At 41.4% G+C, this 24,953-nt stretch overlaps 1 protein-coding gene across 1 annotated transcript; it reads right to left on the reverse strand.

Moving 5' to 3' along the window:
- Nucleotides 1–339: 339 nt before the first annotated feature.
- LOC142656294 (putative methyltransferase YcgJ) lies at nt 340–24,953 on the reverse strand. The gene is made up of 6 exons (XM_075831190.1): nt 24,838–24,953; nt 10,749–10,912; nt 10,436–10,649; nt 4,767–4,867; nt 3,020–3,157; nt 340–427 (listed from the first exon to the last, which is right to left on the reverse strand). The coding sequence occupies exons 1-6, from the start codon at nt 24,922–24,924 to the stop codon at nt 340–342; spliced, it is 792 nt and encodes a 263-aa protein (XP_075687305.1). The 5' UTR covers nt 24,925–24,953.

Below are 24,953 nucleotides of genomic sequence, written 5' to 3' on the forward strand. Positions count from 1 at the left end.
CACACCAGCACCACCTTGGCCCACATTAGTTTTGTCCTACATTGTGATTCAGTGTAACAGGTCAGTGATATCAAACAGAATGCCTCTGTGTATGGTATGTGTACATTTTTATACCAACAATTCAGGAGAGGACATCCTCTGCAGCCACTGTATATAATGTACATTAAAGAGAGAGAAAAGTATATTTATAGTGGTAATCCTCTTTTAAATTACATTAATTAAATTGCCTTATTACTCAAGTTAGATCTGTTAAGCAGAAGAAAAAAAAAAGACACACACACACACACATATATATATATATATATGTTTATATATATATTTATTCTGCAGTTATCCATTTTAATGTTTGCAAGCCAAGACACAGAAATGTTTCATTTGCACATTCAGCTGGATAGAGTCAGCCTCTTCTCCAAGTATTTCTCGGAATCTGTAACAAAAAGTTTAATTCAGCATCGTGGAAATTAAGTCAAATACTTTACAAGAGTGTTATAGTTTTTGCTTTTTTTTTTTTTAAAACTTTCTTCTGTATTATAAATTTTCTGCTACATATTTTTCTATTTTCTTTACAAGCTATTTGGCACACATTATTGAACAAATGGTTAATATCTCCCTGGAAATCTAGGGTGCTTTAATGATTGGCACTTAGTTTTTAATACAATTATAGTTTTATTACATGGATTTTTAATAGAGTGGTTAATAACGGTGATACCTATAACAATATGTGATTTAATTTAAATAGGTACTGGAAACACACCCTCGCCTCCCATGCGTTTGCCCATGGTCTAGTGCAGTCTTATGTAGTTAGATCTACCGATTCACCTAATCGCTTGCAAAATGTTTTGCATAGATTTGTGAATTGGCTTATAACAACAAATGGCCCAAAGGTCCTTTTTATTATTGTAGTTTGTAATTGCCAATGACCAATGGAAGAAATAAGTGGCTGCTGTGGCGGATCACTATAGGGGCGTTTGGGTCCCATGGCCGCCTAAAGAGTAAAGGCACATTGCAGTTTTGTTCCGTTGCTGTGTCGAAACTGCTTTGTGTATGTCCTGCAAAAGAAACCACAGACCATAAGGCCCCATGCAAACAAATGTATTTTTGCGGCCACAATTCACCCGCAAATATGAATTGCGGCCCCATTCATTTCAATGGGCCCAAGCACACAACTGTGGATTCCACGATCCGTGCATTGCCCAGGAGCCTGGACCGCAAAAAGATAGGGCATGTCTCATTACAGCGGTGTTTTGCAGTCCAGGCTCATAGAAATAAATGCACGCGGCCATGTGCACGGCCCACGATTTGCGGACGGCCCGCGGATGACAATCTGCGGCCATCCGAGCCACAAATCACAGCCGTGCACACCACAACCGCCGAGTGCATGAGGCCTAAGTCAGAGGATTATATGTTTGCAGTTCTTGTTACTGTTGAAAGACCTGCAGACATAAGGTCACATAACCATATAGGTCGGTTCTTAAACAATGGAATAGAGCAGCAAGACTCCATAGAAAAGAGTGTGATCTGCTATGTAAGTTTAAAGGGTCTGGTCTGGGGCCCCTAATGAGTTTAGGGGCTCAGGTCTGGGGTCTGTATTAGTTTAGTGGGTCAGGTCTTGAAGTCTGTATTTAGAGGTCTGGTCCGGGGTCTGTAGTTAAGGGGACTTGTCTAGGGTTTGTATTTATTTAGGGTACTTGTTCTGGGGTCTGTATTTGTTTAGGGGGTTCTGGTCTGGGGACTGTAATAGCTTAGAAGGTCCGGGATCTGTATGTATTCTATCAATTTATTAGTTACAGTATGGGCCTGGGGTCTGAATTTGCTTAGGGGTCTGCAATAACTCAGGGATCTGGTCTAGGGTAAGGAACAATTTAGGGGTCTGAATTTTTGTGTTGCTATAGAGGCTGGAAATGACTGCAGAAGCGAGGGTCTGAGCAGGAAACTTTGAAGTCATCAGGAGAAGTCGCCATTACGGTCTGTGTCAGATAGAGAAGAAAAGATAAGCGAATGACTACCATCAGAGAAGACATCACCTGTGAATAACTGGATTTATAGTAAAGCGGTCACGTCTCCTGACAGGTCTGTTATAGGAAATGCTTCTATTTTACAAACAGTCTTTCTGTAGCCCAGGACTAATAGACAATTGGTTGTTACCATTTACCTTGTCAGGGGGATGTGTCCCTGCACAGTGTGATACTGTCAGCATGTAGTGATACAGCCCTTTGACAAGGGAAATTGTAACACCCATTTGTCAATGCTCGCACAGAAAGGTGGTGTTTGTCTATAGACATGGCGTGGCAGGGCGGTGGTGGAGAAGGGGGGCCAAAGTTTGGGGAACGGCCCAGAACCTATCATCTATTAAATCTGTAACTGAGTGGCTCAGGTTATACTCTCTCATTACAAAAGCCAGCCTCTTGTGTTGGGCATTGCGTTTCACTACATAGGGCTTTTTTAAATTTGTCGGTTTTGAATTTTATTTTTTTATGTGCTAAACAATAAACCTTTTGCTAAAGGTTTTTGGTGTGTTTCTTTTTGGAGTGTGTATTATTGTTTCAATTTATATTATATTGTTTACTTTTTTTTATTATACTAGGGGCCTGGCTTTAAAATATCTGATGAGGACTGCTGTAGAAAAACACAAGATTTCCTGAATAAACATTCTCTGCCAACAGTTTGTCCTAAAGGTATTCAGTGTATAAATTCAGCATAGCAAACAATTTGATTAAATTTGATTTTTGTGTCTTTAGAGTCTATATTATATATTTCAGATTTCTAGTCCATGAGAATTAATATATTATATACCACCTTTTCTATGAATTTACACACTAAGTTGATCTACAGTAACGATCTAATTTAACTATGTCGACCCAACTAAGGGGAAACCAGCATGGGATAACCAAATAAATAATATTATAAGTAACCAATAGAATGGCATAGGCCAGCAAATAAATATTAAATCCATGTAATGCAATAAGCAAAATGATGTTATAAAAGTGTATATTGTAAAATGCTAAAACTTACACCGTACCTTTTTTCAGTATGTATAAGAAATTGTCCCGCTCTTTCCGCATTTTTCTCTTTGAATGCCTCAAACATACAAATTGATTGGATAAATTCAATGATTTCAGGAAAGTACATCTTCATTGTGACTGGTATATCCTTCACCCTGCAAAAGAAGAGTATGTGCTTGCAAAAGATTTTGTACTCAAAACAGGATTTTTTTTAATCAACATGTATCCACAATGAAAAAGGACAAGGTGTTTTAGCTTAAGTGGTGCTTCCTTTTAACAAAGTTCACACTAGTGTTGGCTCTTTGGAAACTACTTTCAAAGATAAACACAATTGTGGAGAATTAAAGTCTAATTCCGTTAAAAAAAAACCTCCTCTTTACCAACCTAACAAAACTCCTCAGTCTATGCACGTCACCCACTGTTTTTTCTAAGGCTTCTTGTCTTGTTCTCTTCCATGCTCTCATGCCTTTTTTTTTAAATTATTGCCTGTGACTAAACTATATAAAAATAATGAAAGACTGGAAGTGATGGCATTTGATAGATGCATACATGATGACATAATTTGGAGCAGAAGTGGGTATCACACAAGAAAATGACTGCAATCATGTCTAATGGAATATTGTAAACAAATCCTAAAACTTTATGATGACCTTTATTGCATGACCCTGTGTCCCTGCCAGCAGTGCAATTTCTAGGTTATAATATATTTTTTTATTTATTTTTATAACCATAGCCATAGCATGTTGATTCACTGATACCTCTGTTTATTAGTTACATAGTTAAATAGTTGATAAGGTTAATCAAGTCCAACATATAATCCTACCTTGTTGATTGAGAGGAATGCAAAAACCCCTATGCTCCATATAAGGAGGGAAAAAAATCCTTCCCGACTCCAATTATGGCAATCAGTACTAATCCCTGATCTATCCTCCCATCTTCAAAAATCTAGTTCCCATAACTTCTAAAATCATATTTCAAGAAAAACTTCAGGACCTTCTTGAACTTTTTCAATAAACCAACAATCACAACATCTTGTAGAGTTCCATAGTATCACTGCTCTCACAGTAAAGAATCCCCATCTAGGATTAGGGTGAAACCTTTTCTGTAGCTGTATAGGATGCCCCCTTGTTATAATTACATGCCTAGTTGTAAAAAGATCTTTAGGAAGATCTTTGTACTATCCATTGATTAATTTGTACATAGTGGTTAGATTACCCCTAAGCCGTCTTTTTTCAAAACTGAATAACACCAAGTGTGATAACCTGTTTTGGTACTGCAATCCACCCGTTCTGTTAATGAACTGTGCAAGGTGTAATAAATTGACACAGAGTATCAACTTTCTCAATAGTCAGTTTGAATGAGCGGTATTTACTATCTACAAATATAAAACAAGTTCATCAAATTAATAGGATTAGAAAATTTTTAACATAAAGAAAATAAGTTTAATTTAAAAAAATGTGACAACTCTTTTACTAATTCTTGTGGGATCAATAGTGTGGGACAACTGGGAAAAAGATCAGCCTTCACATGCTGTATGTTCTTAATGAAGTTTTGTTTTTTACCAAAAATTACATGAGATTTTGAGTATCTTATATACTTTGCTTACTAATATTGATATTGCATTAAATGATAATTTCTGGTTTCCTTCCCCATTCATGACTAAAGTTCAGAATCCTTCTGTTTTTCATGATACGTGAGAACAATGTATTATAAGAATTCAGATGGCATTTCGAAGAACAGAATATTGTTGAAGTAAAAGCTTACCATTCCTTGTCTTTTAGTGGTGCAGTCTCATATATATCTTCATACTGAAAAAGTGCGCGCTCTTTGCTTTCATCGGAATACAGGAACAAAGAATCCCATATCTGCAAAATTAAATAAAATTAAAAAACAAATGAAAAAAATGATCAATTATGTTATTTATCAGGTTCATACTGACCCACCATCCTTTAGTGGGCTAAGGCTCTGACATACTAATGGGACCCTAAAACAATATGTTACCAAAGCTGATATTGGTGCCAATCACCAGACACTAGAGTTTATGTCATGAGTTGATGCACATGTCAATGCTAAAAACTAAAATTGAAATTAAAAGTGGACATGAACATGTTTTGTATAGATGAAATGTGGTCCCTCAGAATAACTTTCTTATATTGGGCTTGTAAAAGTGATTAAAATAATGTTTAAATGATTTCATTTTGTGTAGCGGCAATCTTGTCTGGAGTCCCCATCTTGCTTCTTTTGTAATGAATAAGAAAGTCTTTACTACTTTAAGACAGGTTTATATGTTTCTAAGTTGTGCTATCTTTGACCTTGGTTCCCATACGAGGCTTGGAAGGAAGGAACAGGGAGTGAGATAGAAGAGGGAGACACATTCAAATATGCATGTGAGTATGTCTCCCCCATCTTAATAGAACAATTTATTGTATGTTTGCCAAGAAAGATAAGGCACCTGCAAACCCTGATGTGTGTAGCGTCCATGGCCACGGGTCGTTGGTTTTTACTCACCTCCCGACGCCCGCAGCCATGGATCCGTGAGCGCTGGTCCCCATCTCCTTCCTAGGAGACGTCAGCGCTCACTTCCGCTCCGGACTGCTGTGTCCCGTTGGAAAATCATCATCATCTTCAACTGCCATGATTTCCTGGTCTATAAGAAGTACCCTTGCCTGAGCATTGTTCGTTTTCCCAGTCTGTCTTGCAAATTGTCCCTTAGTGTTTCCCGTTCCAGTTGTTACCCGTGCCCTGTTACCTGTTCCTGTATCCCGTGCTGTTCTTGTCCCTGTGCCTATTAGTGTTGGAGTCGTGTCACGTCCTGTGTCATCTGCCACGTCCAGAGGAATTCGCCACGTCTGGCGCAACCTGCGGCATCTGTGTCATCCGCCACGTCCTGTGTCTTCTGCCACATCCGGAGGAATTCGCCACATCTGGTGCAACCTGAGACACCTGTGACATCCGCCACGTTTGGCGATACCTGCTTCACCCATCTCCATCAGAGCCAGATCTGCGGCCACTGTCTGGACTATCCAGGTACCCTTGTGCGGGACATTGTATTTCTGGGGTGTCCTGTTGTTTGGCCAGCTGCCTCCCTGCTACGGCGGTGCGGCCTAGTGGGTCCACTAACCCGCTACGTGACAGTACGCTCAGGCCATGGACCCCGCTGGTCAACCTGAGACCTTGACAACACAAGCCATACTGGCCGAGATGGAGGATCTCCAGTCACGACAAGACCAACTCCTCCTGTCGGTGAACACTATAGCCCATCGGCTGCTTGTTCCAACCACAATCGTCACCGCACCCATTCCTGCTGTTCCTCCTGCTACACTTACTGTCTGTACCGGTACCGATCCCCTGTGCTTCCTGCCGCTACCTCCACGCTATGACATGGACCTGCAGGGGATTTCAGACTGCATGCCAGGTCCTTCTCTTCGGATGACGTCAGGATCATCTTCATCATCTCTCTCCTTACTGGATAAGCCCTGGCATGGGCTAATCCTCTGTGGGAACATCAGGGTCCAGAGACCCATGACTTGCAGTGCTTCTTACAGACCTTCCGCTCGATCTTTGAGGAACCTGGGAGAGTTTCTTCGGCTGATGCATCCTTGCTGACCCTACACCGGGGAGACCTCTCCGTGGGCAAGTATGCCATTTAGTTCCGTATCCTGGCTGCTGAATTGACCTGGAACAACGAGGCTTTGGTGGCCACATTCTGGCAGTGACTGTCTTCAGGGATTAAGGACGAGCTGGCTGCTCGCGATCTGCCATCTACCCTGGACGATCTTATCCTACTCGCCTCCCGGGTTGACATGATGTAATGATGGGGGGTAGGGAAACGGACAAGTGAGCCCTAATCTACCCGCCACTCTGTCCCTTCCTACTTGCAACGACCCGCCCTAGGCGACGGGGTACAACTGGGCGGCGGTCCCTACGCTCAGTAAGTGCACGAGACAAACAGACAAGGGTACACACAGCAAAGGGAAATGGGGCCGTTGCCCACGGCAACACTGTGAGCAACAAGAGTGGTGAACGAGCCGAGTCAAACCAGGAGTGAACGAAGTACCAAACGCAGAGCAGGAGAGTAGTCAGTAAGCCAGGGTCAGAATGGAGCAGGATCAAATAGTAGAAGCTGTAGCTGGGCCAGGAAACCACACGAGAAGAATCACAAGCAAAGGAGGAACAGGAAAGGCAGGTATAAATAGACAGAGGGCGGGAGCTAGCTCCGTCTGGCCAGGCTGCGATAGGCTCTCCCACTCCTAAGCCTGCCATCCTGAGTGGTGGAAGATGGAGTCAGTCTCAGAGACATAGACTCAGGTACAGACTGATTACCTATGGGCGTATACACAAAAGTTGTGCCTGGCAGATCCTTTACACATGAAGGTCCGGGAGCGTTTCCAAGAGGTTCTCCTGGAGAGAAAACTTCCTAGGCTGTATTCTAGTTTCCAGCAATCCTCCTCAGTCGTCCCACTAGAGGATCCTATGCAGAGTAACTATGTCAAATTGTCTACCCCGGAGAAACAACGCAGACGCACTTCTGGACTTTGTTTCTATTGCGGCCTCGGAGGCCATATTGTGCGTCTGTGTCCCCAGAGGCCAGAGAGACCCCATTGCCTAGGATTGGTTGGAGAGACAACCCTAGGTGGACCGGTACCTTTTAGAGCATTCTGTTCCAAGCTGACTATTCCTGTGACCCTAGTATCCGGCGAGAGGACGCATCAAGTTTCTGCCTATCTTGACTCTGGTTCCACGGCAAACTTCATTCAAAAGGAGCTAGTGGATCATCTTAAGTTTCCCACAGTTCCCCTAGAGACATCTTTGGCTGTTGCCTCAGTTAATGGACTGCCTCTGCCTAATCCCAACGTTTCTAAAACCAAGCCGTTGAAGCTCCAGTTTGGAGTCCTTCATTTTGAACTGATTTCTTTCCTTGTTTTGCCCAAGGCCATCAATCCTGTTCTGCTGGGCCTGCCTTGGCTTCGACTACATGCCCCAGTCCTGGACTGGAATTCTGGAGAGGTTTTCCAATGGGGCTCCAAGTGCCTTGGTCATAGTCTGTTGCAGATCCATCCTGTCAAGCCTCCTCTGCCTCAGTCATTGGCGGGACTGCCCCCCCCCCCCAGTTTGCTCAGTTTGCAGATTTTTTCAGCAAAAGGGAGGCTGAGATGCTGCCTCCACATTTGACTTATTACTGCCCCATTGAACTGGTTCCTAATGCCTCTCTCCCCCATGGCCGAGTATATCCTCTCTCCTTGCCAGAGTCGCTATCCATGTCGGCCTATATCAAGGAGAATCTGGAGAGGGGTTTCATACGAATGTCTTCCTCCCCGGCCGGGGCTGGATTCTTCTTCGTTAAAAAGAAGGATGGATCCCTTCGACCCTGCATTGACTACCGTGGTCTCAACCAGAACAAATGCCTGTTGCCAAATATATCCGAGCTGTTCGATCGCATATGAGGAGCCAAATTTTTTTCTAAGCTAGACCTGTGGGGGGCTTATAATCTAGTCCGGATTTGCTAGGGTTACGAATGGAAGACGGTATTTAACACCCGGGACAGGCACTACGAATACCTAGTGATGCCCTTCGGACTGTGTAACGCTCCCGCAGTGTTTCAAGAGTTTGTTAATGATATCTTCCGAGATCTCCTCTATGTCTGTGTTGTTTTTTTATCTCCATGATCTTTTTATTTTCTCCCCAGATCCGACGACTCATCGGAGGCATGTCCGTCAGGTTCTACTACGATTAAGGGAGAATAATTTATACGCCAAGCTGGAGAAGTGCGTCTTTGAGAAGAGTTCTCTTCCCTTCCTGGGCTACATCATCTCGGATCAAGGTCTCAAGATGGCTGTGGAGAAAGTGAAAGCTGTCCTGGAGTGGCCACGTCCTCAAGGCTTAACCCCTTCCCCCTGCTTGCATTCTGGGCCCTAATGACCTAATGAAGTTTTTCCATCGTCACATTCGAAGAGCTATTACTTTTTTATTTTTGCGTCGACATAGCTGTATAAAGTCTTGTTTTTTTGCGGGACAAGTTGTACTTTTTAATAGCACCATTTTGGGGTACATATAATTTATTCATTAACTTTTATTAACTTTTTTTTGGGGGGGATAGAAGAAAACCTGAAATTTCGCCAAATTTTTTTGCGCGCTAAATGTACGTCGTTTACCGTATGGTATAAATAACAGTAACTTTATTCAACGGGTTGTTACGATTGCAAAGATACCAAATTTGTATAGATTTTGTATGTTTTACTACTTACACAGTGAAAACACTTTTTTTTTCAAAATTATTTGTTCTTGCGTCTCCATAATTGAAGAGCCATAACTATTTTATTGTTCCGCCGATACAGTTGTATGAGGGCTTTTTTTTTGTGGGACGACTTTTCGTTTTTATTGGTACCATTTGAGAGTAGATGTGACTTTTTGATCACTTTTATCACATTTTTTTAAAGTCAGGATTAACAAAAAACAGCAATTTTTCCATTGTTTTTTATTAATTTTTTTATGGCGTTCACCGTGCGGGTTAAATAATGCAACAGCTTTATAGTCAGGGTCATTACGGACGCGGCGATACCAAATATGCGTAGCTTTTTTGCTTTTATTGTGGGTTTTTTTTAATAGTAAAGCATTTTGTAAGTGGAAAAAGTGGGTTTTTCATTATTATTTTTTCACATTTTTTTTAATTAACTTTATTCAACTTTTTTATACTTTTTTACTTGTCCTACTAGGGGACTTTAATATGCGATCATCCGATCGCTATTATAATACACTGCAATACTTTTGTATTGCAGTGTATTACTGCCTGTCCATTTAAAATGGACAGGCATCTGCTAGGACATGCCTCTGGAATGACCTAGCAGGCATTCACTACAGGCAGACCTGGGGGCCTTTATTAGGCCCCCGGCTGCCATAGAAGACACAGACACTCAGCGATTTTATCGCCGTGTGTCAGTGGGATGAGAGGGAGCTCCCTCCCTCTCTCCAAAACAACTCAGATGCGGTGTACGCTATTGAGCACCGCATCTGAAGGGTTAAACAGGTGAGATTGATACAAATATCGATCTCACACGTTCGAGCAGGGACACCCCCAGCCCTCAGCTACATCTGGCAGCTAAGAGCAGGGAGATTTGACATCTCCCTGCTCTGTTTACTTTATTCTGATGCAGCGCCGTAGAAAGGCTATTGCATCAGAATAAAGCCCACTAATGACTGCCGTGAAAAGGCTTATCGGCGGTCATTAAGGGATTAAGGGCCATACAGTGGTTCCTGGGATTCGCCAATTTCTACCGGCAGTTTATTCCAAACTTCTCATCTCTGACGAGTCCCATCTCTACCCTTACCAAGAAGGGTGTGAACGCCATTATAACAGCAGAATTCTAGTAAACAAAATGAAAGGCTTATAAGTTCTACAGTATATACATTACATAAAATTATTATCTGTATGTTACCTCTGTCATTAATGCGGTTAGATCTCCTGACCGTTCCTTGTATTCAATCTCAGCGGCTGGATAGAAAGCATGTACAGCCAAGCAACCATTTGTCTTCAGCACTCGAGCTGCCTCATTGACAAACTTGTCTACTGTGAACCAATGAGCAGCCAGACCAGCATTTACCAGGTCCACAGAATTATCTTTCATGGGTAACTTCTCAGCTGGGGCGACCCTATAGACAGAAGAGAGATAATTGCCAGTGTAACTGATGCCATCTAGTCCACTCATTATATCAGCAGAATTGATACAGTAAATCCAGTGTAATACTCACATGTATGACACATTGTGTGCTAAATTATACTGTGTAGCCACTTGTATTTGGGAATCACTGATATCTGTTCCCAGGACCTTCTTGAAGTGAGGAGCTAGAGGCAACGTGTAACGTCCAGTCCCACAGCCAACATCCACCGCCAATTCAAGAGGCTGCCCATTTGTCTAGAGGGAAGGTCAGAAAACATTTAGTAAAGCCAAAATTTTCCACACACAGTATGTTTATTATACGGGTAGCTGTATATAGCAGGTGCATAAAAAAAACATTGTTTGAATTTTTTTTTTGTTACCACTTTGTACATTCACTTGAAATATTAGGGTACATTTCTAAAGAATTGTCTTTTTGCATACATGAGCATCACTAATATAACCATCGGGATCCATAATGGGAAAAATTTGCTAAAAAAAGGACACAATATCATAAGACACCAGCTAGATTTGTGCAAAAAGCTATATATTTAATAAAAAATTGAAACATGAATTAATATTTGAAATTGTGAATTCAAGTGGAAAACAGATATGGGGGAAGTGTTTTGTGGGGTCCACACATTGGAGAGATGATTAAGTGCATGGAGGGTATCAAGTGGTCACTGGGGATTTGCTTTTCCCTGAACAATAAAATAATTGCTTTGCAGTCTCAGAAAAATCTACTTTTGGGCTTATGCACATGGTTATATTATGACTTTATAGAACCTCTTTAAAATATAGTGGCTGTAAAAATGCACACAGAGCAGTCTAAAAAAACAAAAAAAAATTATAGGTTTATACACAGGATATTTATAAGACTATGACCCCTATAGCTACACTACTAGTTGTAATTAGATACATTGTCTCAGCAGTCAGTACCAAACATAATAAGCTTAGATACATGGCCCCAGCAGACCGTATCACACACAATAGACTAAGAAACAGTGCCCCAACAGTAAGTATGCTTGTACTTACCCTCTGGGGAAAATTTGGCATGTTTGATGCCCCAATGAAAGTTATGTCTGGTGGCTCTAATAGTGTTAGTGCCACACACACACATGTGCGCCCTGTAGATAGTGCCACGACCCAGTATAGATAGTGCCAGGCACCCCCTGCAGATGATGCCACACACCATCATGTAGGTGGTGCCCCCCAGACAAACAGAAAATAATTATACTCACCTAGCCCTGTTCCTTCAACGAACAAAGCTGCAAGGTCTCGCAGCCTCCTCAGCCTATAATATGCTAAGACAGGACCGTTGCGTGGGCCGTCGTAATGCTGTGACGTCTCCACGCTGGCCTGCCCAGGGATCATGTCCCAGCTTCTTATAGGCCTCAGAACTAACGTGGCCTGTAGACTAGTGAATGGTTGAGCAGGGAACTGTTAGCTCCCTTCCCCGCCATAATATTCAATTGTATCTGCGTTGTATTAGTTTGCAAATTTCAACAAGCATCTTATTAATTAGCTGCTAGCTTAGTAGTAGGCTGTATTACTGGATATTTCTCAGATAGCTTTAAGCAGTGTAGATATACGCAATATTCATATAGTGTAAATATACGCAATTCGATGTAAATAGACGAGTGATAGATAAAATTATTCTAGTATGTTATGTGAATAATTATATATTTTTCCAAGTAATTCTTTATTAAATAGAATATTACTAATGTTTTACTATTTGCAATGTTGAATCCTTTGGCCTTACTTTAGAGTTCATATTGTATCAAATAATCTTTAATATGTAATCACCTTTAATAAATACACAGTCCTTTCTCCCATAATCCTGTAGCCTATCTGTTTTCAAGAGGAAAAGGATCAGCACTCCTTGTGCAATATAAAAGTATTCTTCTTTATTGAAATAGCTAGTGGATAAAAACAGGCAAAGTGGACAAGTTACATAAGGCGTCTGTCCTCCCTAGCGGGGACGGACGCTTTATGTAAATTGTCCGCTTTGCCCGTTTACCCGAAGAACACATATTCTACAAGAAGTACTAATCCTTTTCTTCTTGAAAATTGTACCTGTGGCGTGGAGATCGCTGTTTATTTTGTGCACCCGGGGAGGTGAGCTGACATTCCCACTTCTATTTGCGGTTATCTGTTATCTGCACCCAGCTGTCTGACTGGCCTGAAGCTTCTTGTCTATTACGAACGGTGTTCTTTGATCCGCATGCACCTGTCAAGGTACCATTTTCCAGTGCCTATACCCTCGGTATGTGCTAGTATTGTGGTATCCTGGTCCGTTGGGCTAAACGTGACCACCTTAAAAGGTAGTGACCTGGAAGTCTCCCCGCAGCAAAATCCAGATCCCCGTACGAGGGTTAAAGGTTGAAGACCGGGGAGGCTACTTAGATAATGCACTTAGAGGTGACCCCAAGCCAAACCAGTGGAGTAGCCCACTGGGTCCACTACCCGCTGGCCATAACAGTTTACTCAGGCCATGAACCCAGTTGGCAATCGCATACCTATGGTACAGGCACTCTTTGATGCCATCAGCGACATCTGCAATAGTCAAGACCAAATGCTACAGTTTATGAATATTGTGGCTGCACAGAAAATGGTTAATCCATCTCCAGATTCCCCCGTCCCACAGGCTGTGGCTTCTGTAATTCCTCCACCTATTGCTACAGGGATTTATGTGCCGCTACCACCCCATTATGATGGGGACACCAAGACTTGCCATGAGTTCATAAACCAGTGCCAGATTCGTTTTCGGCTGCATGCCCACCACTTCTGCACTGACCAGACTGAAATTACATTTATGGTCTCTCTTCTATTTGGCCAAGCATTGGCATGGGCCAATCCCTTATGGGAACGTGAGGGACCCGAGATCTCAGGTTTGCAAGTTTTCCTAAGAAATTCAGGATGGTCTTTTGAGGAGCCTGGTCGAAACTTGTTGGCGTTAACCTCGATCCTGAATACCCATCGGGGCAGTTATACAGTGGGTAAATACGCAGTTCAGTTCCGGACCCTTGCAGCAGAGTTGGCCTGGAACAATGAGGCTCTGATCGCAACCTTTTGGCAGGGGTTGGCTGACTGAATAAAAGGATGAACTGGAATGCAGTGAATTACCTTCCTCTCTGGATGCACTCATCTCTCTGGCGACGAGAATTGACATATGATTCAGTGGCATAAGTACAATCTCTATGTATTGTGGGGGAAAAGGCCACTTTGTTCGCAACTGCCTGGTGAAGTCGGGAAATTCCAACACCTAGAGTTGGAAGGAGGGACAACCCTAGGTGGAGAGAATTTCTCTGAAGTGGACTATGCTGTCCTCTGATAACACTTCTGCCACCGTCCAAACATATTTAGACTCTGGTGCCGCAGAAAACTTTATTCATCAGGACTTGGTGACTCGCCTTAGTCTGCCGTTTGTTCATCTGTAGAAACCCTTGGCAGTGACTCCCATAAATGGCCAATGCCTTTCTGACCCCATTCTGTTTGCACACAGCCTCTGACTCTGCAGGTGGCGGTGCTTTACGCGGAGTGGAGCTCCTATATATTGCCAGTCTCCATTAACCCCTTGCATCTGGGCCCACCCTGGATATGGCAACATGCCCAGTCCTTGATTGGAGCTTTGGGCGAAGCTCTTCAGGGGGGGGGGTAAAGCTGCCTTACTATGTACCTGGCATGGGTCGAGCCTCCCTCTGCACCTGCCTTCTGTGGCACCTGTGGAAATGATCTGGCCTGCCTCCTTGCTATTGGGCCTATGCAAAAACGTCCTCAGCAAAAAGGCAGAGATGTTACCGCCACATCAACCCTATCACTGGAGCCAAAATCTTCACCAAATTGAATCTGAGCAGAGCATACAATCTAATCCGTATCCATGAAGGCGACGAGTGGAAGACGTCCTTTAATACTCGAGATGGTCACTATGAGAATCTAGTTATGCCGTTCATACTCTGTTATGCTCCTGCCATATTTCAAGAGTTTGTAAATTACATTTTCTGAGGTCTGTTATACATTAATCTGGTGGTTTATCTAGATGACATTCTGATCTTCTTGCCCAATTTGACCACTCACTGGAAACATGTTCACCAAGTCTTTCAATGGTTGCGGGAGAACAATCTCTATGCCAAATTGGAGAAATGTGTCTTAGAGAGATCCTCCAAGCTCTTTCTTGGTTATATTGTCTCTTATCAGGGATTAAAGATGGATCCCGACAAATTGACTGCCATGTTAAACTGGTCTTGTCCTCAGGGTCTTCGTGCAATTCAGCACTTCCTTGGATTTGAAAACTTTTACCAGCAATTAATTCCCCACTTCTCGTTGCTGGCTCCTGTAAGAGCCCTAATGAAGAAGGCAATCAATGCCAAGAATTGGACCCCACAAGCAGAATTAAAAGAATCCTATATTGCTCCTATATTGCAATACCCAGATGTCTCCAAGCAATTTTTCTTTGATGTGGGTGCCTCTTCTGTTGGTGGAAGTGCAGTCCTGATGAAGGTTAGCTAAAGGAATCTCTACTGTAGTACATAGTGATCAGCAGGGATTTATTTCTGGTAGAACAGTCAACCAGTGTGTCCGTCAGGTATTTGGGAATATTCAAGTTACACCAGGAGAGACACCCCGCTCCATTCTGTCTCTTGATGCACTTAAAACATTTGACAGAGTGGAGTGGGGCTATTTATAGGCAGTCATGACAAAGCAAGGTTTTGGAGAATCTTTTATAGGAATGGTCAAATTATTATATAATGGTCCTAGAGCAAACATTAACCCCTTCCCGACATCCGCCGTATATATACGGCGCTGTCGGCAAGGTGTTCCCGCAAACCGCAGTACAGTTACGTCGCAGTGATGGTGCCGCCTCAGAAGCAGAGCCGGCACCATCACTGCGGGGTGACAGCTGTGTTATACAGCTGGCACCCTCCTGTAACTGCCAGGACTGGAGCTATTCTCCGATCCGGCTGATTAACCCCTCAGATGCTGCTCTCAATAGAGCGCAGCATCTGACGGGTTTTAACCCGACCGGCAATTTAGCGACGCAATTGCTGGGTTGCTATGGCAATCGGACGCAAGATAATGGCTTCCGAGTCTGCCTTGTACGGGAGCCGATGAGGACCCGCCTGCGGTGTGTCCTCATAGGCTTGCTGTCAGTGAATAACTAACAGCGCTAATACACTGCACTACATATGTAGTGCAGTGTATTAGAGTAGCGATCGGGGCATCAGGCCCTCATAGTGGGACAAGTTAAAAAAGTAAAAAAAAGTTAATACAATTTCGTAAAACAAAAAAAACAGTTTCAAGTTAAAAAAAAAAAGCTAAACTGCCTTTTTTCCCATAGAAAGTCTTTTACTATGGGAAAAACCGTAAAAAATTAAAAAACGTACATAATTGGTATCGCTACGTTCGTAACGACCCAAACTACAAAACTATTATGTAAATTATCCTGCACGGTGAACGCCGTAAAAAAAAAAACATGAAAAACAACGCCAGAATCTTTGTTTTTAGGTCACATCTCTTCCCAAAAAATGCTATCAAAAACGATCAAAAAGTCACATTTACTCCAAAATAGTACCAATAAAAACGACAATACGTGCGGCAAAAAATAATCCCTGACACAACTTTGTCCACGCAAAAATAAAAAAGTTATGGGTCTTAGAATATGGCGACAGAAAACAAATGATTTTATTAAAAAAAGTGATTTTATTGTGCAAAAGCTGCAATACATAAAAAAAACATATAAATTTGGTATCGCCGTAATCGTATTGACCCGCAGAATAAAGCTAACATGTAATTTAGGGCGCACTGTGGATGCCGAAAAAAACCCCAATAAAAAACTATTCCAGAATTGCTTGTTTTTGGTAATTTCCTTTACCAAAAAATGAAATAAAAAGTGATCAAAATGGTACCAATAAAATCTACAGCCCGTCTTGCAAAAAACAAGCCCGCACACCGCTCAATCAACTGAAAAATAGAAAAGTTATGGCACTAGTAATGCGGTGATGAAAAAACATCTCAATGCGCAGGCCGGAGGCGAACATTCCTTCAGTTTCAGGGCCCTAGTATTTAGGAACTAGGAAAGGGAAGGGACAAAGCACATCTGCTGGAAGCGAGGGTGCCTGTATTATACCAGCGCAAAACTTTCCCAGCAAAATTTCCCAAACTACAAAGGAGAAAAGTCCCCAAAAGGTGCAGAGCATTACAAAAGGGGTATAAGAAAGAAAACCGTTTATCAGTGTGACACTGGCCTGCACATAACGGATTACTTCACATGGTAACACACATCTATGGATAATTGTATTATTTACCCAATTATTATACCCTCTTATTATGCCCTGATGTACTCCGCACAGTTTACATATGCCACCACATAATAAACTGAAATACCAGCAAAACTCCAAACAGAACTACTACCAAGCAAAATCCATGCTCAAAATGGCGGTCTTTCCCTTCTTAGCCCTACAGTGTGCCCAAACAGCAATTTATGGCCACAAGTAAGGCATCACCATACCCGGGAGAACCCGCTTAACAATTTATGGGGTAAGATTCTCTAGGGGCACAACATATTGTGCGGTGAATAGGCAGATCAGTGGAAAAATTGCAATTTTCACTTTGCACCATCCACTGCGTATTCATTTCTGAAAAACACCTGTGGAGTCTAAATTCTCACTACACCCCTTGATAAATGCCTTTAGGGGTGTAGTTTCTAAAACGGGGTCACTTTTGTTTGGTACATCAGTGGTTTTGCAAATGCAACATGGCGTCCGCAAACCATTTCAGCAAAATCTATGCTCCAAAAGATAAATACCGCTCCTTTTCTTCTGAATGCCCCCATATATGTAAACAGCCGATTATAATCACATATGGGGTGTTACCGTACTCGTGAGAAATTTCTTTACAAATGTTGGGGTGCTTTTTCTTCTCTATTCCTTGTAAAAATGAAAAATGTTGATCTAAAACTACATCTTGTTGGAAAAAAAAATATTTTTCATTTTCATGGCTTAATTCTAATTAATTCAGCAAAAAGCCTTTGGGATCAACATTTTCACTATACCCCTAGATGATTCCTCAGGGGGTGCAGTTTCCCAAATGGAGTCACTTTTGGGGTGTTTCCACTGTACTAGTACTACAGGGGCTCAGCAAATGTGACATGGCGCCCAGAAACCATTCCAAAATCCAAATAGGGCTCCTTCCATTCTGAGCCCTACCGTGTGTCCAAACAGATGTTTATGACCACATGTGGGGTATTGTTTTACTCGGGAGAAATTTCTTTACAAATGTTGTGGTGCTTTTTCTCCTTCAGTCCTTGTGGAAATGAAAAAAAAAATACCTAAACCTACATTTTCTTTGAAAAAATGTAGATTTTCATTTTTACGGCCTACTTCCAATAAGTTCTGTAAAACACCTGTGGGGTCAAAATGCTCACTATACCCCTAGATAATTTCCTCAAGGGGTATAGTTTCCAAAATGGGGTCACTTGTTGTGGGTTTCCACTGCTTTGTCCCCTCAGGGGCTTTGCAAATGCGACATGGCCACCGCAAACCATTCCTGCTAAATTTGAGTTCCAAAAGCCAAATGGCGCTCTTTCACTTCTAAGACCTGCCGTGTCCAAACAGCCGTTTATTACCACATGTGGGGTATTGTTTTACTCGGGAGAAATTGCTCTACAAATGTTGTGGTGCTTTTTCTACTTTAGTTCTTTGGAAATGAAAAAAAATTAGCTAAACCTACATTTTATTTGAAAAAATGTAGATTTTCATTTTCATGGCCTAGTTGCAAAAATTTTTGCAAAAAAACTGGCCGGTCAAAATGCTTGCTACACCCCTAAATAAATTCCTCGAGGGGTGTAGTTTCCCAAATGGGGTCACTTTTGGGGGTTTCCACTGTTTTAGTTTCACAAGACCTCTTCAAAGCTGACATGGTATCTAAAATATATTCTAATAAAAAGGAGCACCAAAATCCACTAGGTGCTACTTTTGCTTCGGAGGCCGGTGCTTCAGTCCAGTAGCACACTAGAGCCACATGTGGGATATTTCCTAAAACTGCAGAACCTGGGCAATAAATATTGAGTTGCATTTCTCTGGTAAAACCTACTGTGGTACAAAAAAAATGGATTCAAAATGAATTTCTGGAAAAAAATAATGAACTTTGTAAATTTCACCTCTACTTTTCCTTAATTCCTGCGCAATGTGTAAAAGGGTTAAGAAACTTTCTAAATGCTGTTTTGAATACTTTCAGGGGTGCAGTTTTTAAAATGGCGTGACTTATTGGGGGTTTCTAATATCTAAGTACCTCAAAGCCACTTTACAACTGAACTGCCCCCTGTAAAAATAGCATTTTGACATTTTCTTTAAAATGTGAGAAATTGCTGCTAAAGTTCTAAGCCTTGTAACGTCCTAGAAAAATAAAAGGATGTTCAAAAAACGATGCCAAACTAAAGTAGACATATGGGGGATGTTAATTAGCAACAATTTTGTGTGGTATAACAGCCTGTCTTACAAGCAGATACATTTAAATTGAGAAAAATGCTAATTTTTGCAATTTTTTGTTAAAGTTTGGTGTTTTTCACAATTAAATACTGAATGTATCGGGCAAATTTTGCCAGTAACATAAAGTCCAATGATTCATGAGAAAACAGTCTCAGAATTGCTTGGATAGGTAAAAGCATTCCGGAGTTATTACCACATAAAGTGAAACATGTCAGATTTGAAAAATGAGGCTCTGTCAGGAAGGTCAAAAGTGGCCAAAGAGGGAAGGGGTTAAAATAAATGGTGACAACTCAGAATTTTTCAATTTAAGTAGGGGCACAAGACAGGGTTGTCCTCTTTCTCCCCTACTCTTTGCATTGGCAATAGAACCTCTCGCCTGTTTGATCAGAGAGGATGGAAATATTGTGGGTTTTGGAGCTAGGGGGGGGGGGGGGGGGGGGGAGAGCACAAAATGATTTTATATGCTGACTACCTGCTATTTTTTTTTTTTTACGAACCCGGAAGAAAAATTTGATTATGTTATATCTATTATTCAAAGATTTGGATTCTATTCTGGTATAAAGATCAATTGAGAAAAATTCATATTATTGCCACTAGATAAAAGTGATTTAGTATTACAAAAAAAATTTGAATCATATATCCAGGAGAAAGCTTTAGATATTTGAGTATAGAAATTTAAAATAATATGAAAGAATTTTTGGATTATAATTTGTCCCCCTTATAAAAGAAATGGAAAAAAAAAATATGGAACGAATTGCCAATATCAAAAGCCGATAAAATTCTCTTGATTAAAACAATGTTGATCCCTAAACTTTTATGTGTTTTTGGGGTTACCCTGGTATGGATACTAGATAAATATTTTAAGAAAATCATAACTATCTTTAATAACCTGATTTGGGGAAGGAAGAGAGTTCGGATTAAGCTAGATTACTTATGTCCTTCAAGAGAACAAGGAGGACTACAATTTCCAGATATTCGAGTATATTACTTAGCAGCACAATTACAATACATACAAGAATGGGATAAGTTTGAGTTCCTACAATGGATGATCACTAACATTAAAGGCCGCTTTTAAGATATATTCAAGAGTTGTTAGAATCTGGTCAATTAAAATCTAGAGTCATGGAAAATGTGTTGACGGCACAACTCCTGCATGAATGCTGGAATAGTTTAAGGAATATGACTGGTCGAAATGTTTTTTTTATCTTTTTCCCCGTTATGGCATAATCTTAATATAGAAGAATGTACGGCTATTCCAGAGTTACCACTGTTAAAACTTAGAGGGATTAGATATGTACTAGATATAATGGAAGGAGCAAAAAGCAAAACATGGGAAAAATGTATTCATTCAGTTGATTTTGACTTGACGGAGAAGGAAAGATTCTCCTATATTCAATTAAAACACGCATTTGATAAATCTAAAGATAGGAATCCTCTCAAAAAAAAGGATGATTTTTACAACAAACTGAGAGAATACAAATGTGAAAAAAAAAACTCTCTCCAGGTTATATAAATCCCTGATGGAAATAAAGTCAAGGAAAATAAAATGTAATTGTGTTATAAAATGGAAGAAGGAATTGAATAATGATTGTGTTCTTGATTGGAACATAATATTTCAAAATATTTGCGAAGTATCGATAAGCATGAACCATCAGCTTATTCAGTTCAATTTGATACATAGGCTTTACTATATAACAGCCCTTTTGAGTAAGTTCTCTATTAATAAAGCTTCTAACTGCCCTAGATGTGGTGCAGCGGAAGCAAACTATTTGCACATGCCATGGAATTGTATTAAGATTGGTGATTACTGGGATAGAATTTTTCTAATTTTTTGGTAAAAAATAGATCCAGATATAGTGTTTCAACCCCAACTGGTATTGCTGGGTGATGTGGATTAATAAAACTATTATTTATTGCAAATAGTTAAAAAGTGGATATCTAGCTCCCCACCGGAGCGGCTTCTATTTCACTGCCATCCCATATGAAGAAAAGATCGTCTATAAAACGTCTGTATATCAAAATATTGTGTAATGACGGGGTAGGGAGACAGACAGGTGAGCCCTAATCTACCCGCCACTCAGTCCCTGCCTACTTGCAACGGCCAGTCCTAGGCGACGGCGTACAACTGGGCGACGGTCCCTACGCTCAATAAGTGCACAACAGACAAACAGACAAGGGTACACAGAAGTTAAGGGAAATGGGGCAGTTGCCCACGGCAACACAGTGAGCAACAAGAGTAGTGAACGAGCCGAGTCAAACCAGGAGTGCACGAGGTACAAATCGCAGAGCAGGAGCATAGTCCGTAAAGCCAAGGTCAAAAATGAAGCAAGGTCAATAATAGTAGCAGGAGCAGCAGAGCCAGGAAACAAAAAAGAATCACAGGCAAAGGAGGAGCAGGAAATGCAGGTATAAATAGACAGAGGGCGGGAGCTAGCTCCGTTTGGCCAGGCTGTGATAGGCTCTCCCACTCCTCAGCCTCCCAGCCTGACTGGTAGAAGATTGTGTCACTCTCTCAGACTTCGGAGCAGGTGCAGACTGATTACCCATGGGCGTCGACACAGAAGCTGTGTCTGGCAGATCCTTTACAGTACCCCCCCCCCCTTTTAAGAGGGGCCACTGGACCCTTTCTAAGTGGACCTGGCTTATTGGGGAAGCGAAGATGGAACCTCCTGAGCAATACCACAGCGTGAACATGCCGGGCGGGTACCCAAGTCCTCTCCAAGTCCAGATCCCCGTACAGAGTTTAAAGGGTGAAGACCGGGGTGTCTTTTTAAAAAGTGGTTGTCTTCATTAAACAAACCGTTTAAAGAAAGCAAATAACATTAAAACAAAATAATTCAGTAAAAGAGTACCTGCCAGCTTTCCTGACACGTCTGTTTTAGAAATACTTGCATTCCCCATACAATAATAATAATAATAATAATAATAAGACATTCCAATGTTATTCCTCCTGGAAATGTATGAATAAAGACAAAAATTTGCTTATTTTCTTTTCCTTGAATCCGAGAGAGCACCCATGGGTTATGTGTTCCAACATGAAATAAAGGACAAAACCTACTAAAAAGCAGCAACAAAGTTAATTCCCAAGCCCATCCCTTAGACAATAAAGGCTCTAGGTTACCCTTAGGTGTGTGTAATAATGACAAGCAAAATAAGTGCAATATATTGGGTGGGCTATTGCTGCCTCAGACGCAAGGAAAATATAATTTCAGGTAAGCAAGTTTTAGTCTTCCTAATAGTCCTCGGCAGCACCCATGGGACTTAAATTGCTTAGGATAATGCGGGTGGATCTTGAATCACCTTGCTTATTACTCTGGTGTCAAAGGCTGAACACTCAGAAGAAGGGATGTCCAGCTTGTAGCCTTTTAGGAAAGTACGAACTGACATCCAGGATGCTGTTTTGCAGATGAATGAAAGTGGGATTTCTCCAATTTCTGCCCAGGAGGCAGCGGTGGATCTAGTTGAATGGACAAATACTACAGGCACTGAAATGCCCTCCAGGGAATAACACAAGGTGATGGCAGACCATAGCCACCTGGCAAGAGAAGCCTTACTGGCTGCTTTACCTTTTCATGCACCAAAGAATTGCAGAAATAACCTCTGATTGCATGAAGTAAAAGATTCTTTGGAGGTAGATGGAAACTGTTCTCTTAACATCAATGAGTAGTAGCGGTTGTTCAACCTCAGTGTTTGGCATGGAGAAAGCAGGTAAGTAAATTTCCTGGTTTAGATTAGCTTCAGAATAGACCATAAGGAGATCGTCGCTGTAATGTAGGTGACAGTAATGCTTTTTATTTAGAAAAACAATCTATTTTAAACCGCTTTCTGAGCGATTTTTCGCTTTATGCTAATGAGTTTCTTAATGCCCAAGTGGGCATGTTTTTACTTTAGACCAAGTGGGTGTTGTACAGAGGAGTGTATGACGCTGACCAATCAGCGTCATACACTTCTCTCCATTCATTTACACTGCACTAGCGATATAGTTATATCTCTATGTGCAGCCACATACACAAACACTAACATTACTGCAGTGTCCTGATAATGAATATACATCACTACCAGCCTGGACGTGATGTTTATTCAGAATCCTGACACGTCTGAATCTTTTCTGTGAGATTCCAGCAAGGCAAACGTAATCTCGTTTGAAAGAACAGGTTACATCGTAATCTCACGAGATTACGTTTGCCTTGCTGGAATCTCACAGAAAAGATTCAGACGTGTCAGGATTCTGAATAAACATTACGTCCAGGCTGGTAGTGATGTATATTCATTATCAGGACACAGCAGTAATGTTAGTGTTTGTGTATGTGGCTGCACATAGCGATATAGCTATATCGCTAGTGCAGTGTAAATGAATAGAGAGAAGTGTATGACGCTGATTGGTCAGCGTCATACACTCCTCTGTACAAGGCCCACTTGGTCTAAAGTAAAAACACGCCCACTTGGGCATTAAGAAACTCATTAGCATAAAACTAAAAATTGCTCATAAAGTGGTTTAAAATAGATTTTTTTTCTAAACAAAAAGCACTGCTGTCACCTACATTACAGCGCCGATCACCTTATGTACGAGATTGGGCACTTATAATGTGGTGACAGAGCCTCTTTAAGTATAATATGTTCAAGGTCCACTTTTCAGCAATAAATGCTCTTTCTAGTGAAGCAGTCAGCAAATTAATCAAGTAGCCCAAAGAAAAGACACAGAAAGGAGACAAGGTAAATATACACATACACATACACATCACCAAATATCAGGAGCATAGCTTACCCTTCCTGCTAGAGAAGTCCACTGCCTGGCACACTGAGCCACCGCATGTTCAAACACAGGAACTTAAACAAGGCTGGCAGATCCTTACCTGTGGCGGGGCGTACCTCTGAACAGGAAGTGCTGCAGGCGTCATCTTTGTATATCCCCAACGTGTGTACAAACATTGCGCGGGGATAGGTAGTGAGACACCGCAAGCCGCGCCTACTGGAAAAGCACCAGACACCCCTGGTGCACAGAAAAAGGTATTTTGTTAAAAGTGGCGTTCAGTTAACTGGCAGGCACGCCTGCTGGGATCGTGGTACTGAACTGGCGCCAGTTGATCACCCCCAGCTGGCTCTGAAAGAGATAGTAAATTGTAATGGTATTTTTTCTTATCTTAGGTTGTTTTCTATCACGGTTGCTGCTTACCTGGTCGGAAGAGAATCTCACCGACCTACCTGTCCTAAAGGGGGATAGAACACAAAAATTCACAACTAAGGGACAGTAAACTGGAGCCTTTATTGTCTAAGGGAGGGGCTTGGAAATTAACTCTTTGTTGCTTCTTTTTAGTAGGTTCTGTTCTTTATTTTGGATTGGAACACATAAACCATGGGTGCTGCCGAGGACAATTAGGAATTTATAACTAGATGTTACCTTTCTCTTTGTAAAAGGGGTGTGCCCCTATAAACACTGACACTGTCCAATCAGTGCTGACAGTGTCAAATGTAATAGGAACTCACACCGTATTAACAAAGAGAATGGTATCTTCCACCTATCAATTCAATTACGATGCAGAATTAGAAGAAAAAAATGCTCTAGAATTGATATTTTATGGGGAATGCAAGCATTTACTAAAACAGACGTCAGTAGTGCAGACAGCTCCCCCTTTAAGCAATACCCTATAATTGTAATAAGTAATTCAACAGCATACAGTACCTTCTCATTATACTTACTTTTTCTTTCACATAGGATAAAACTACATTCATGATTTCATTGGAGACTGGGATCATTTGCTTTTGATATAGTAAAGAAAATGGCATCTTGTTGAACTGTTGGATTGACGCGATCT

This window comes from Rhinoderma darwinii, chromosome 6, assembly GCF_050947455.1.
Source record: "Rhinoderma darwinii isolate aRhiDar2 chromosome 6, aRhiDar2.hap1, whole genome shotgun sequence".
Lineage (NCBI taxonomy): Eukaryota > Metazoa > Chordata > Amphibia > Anura > Rhinodermatidae > Rhinoderma > Rhinoderma darwinii.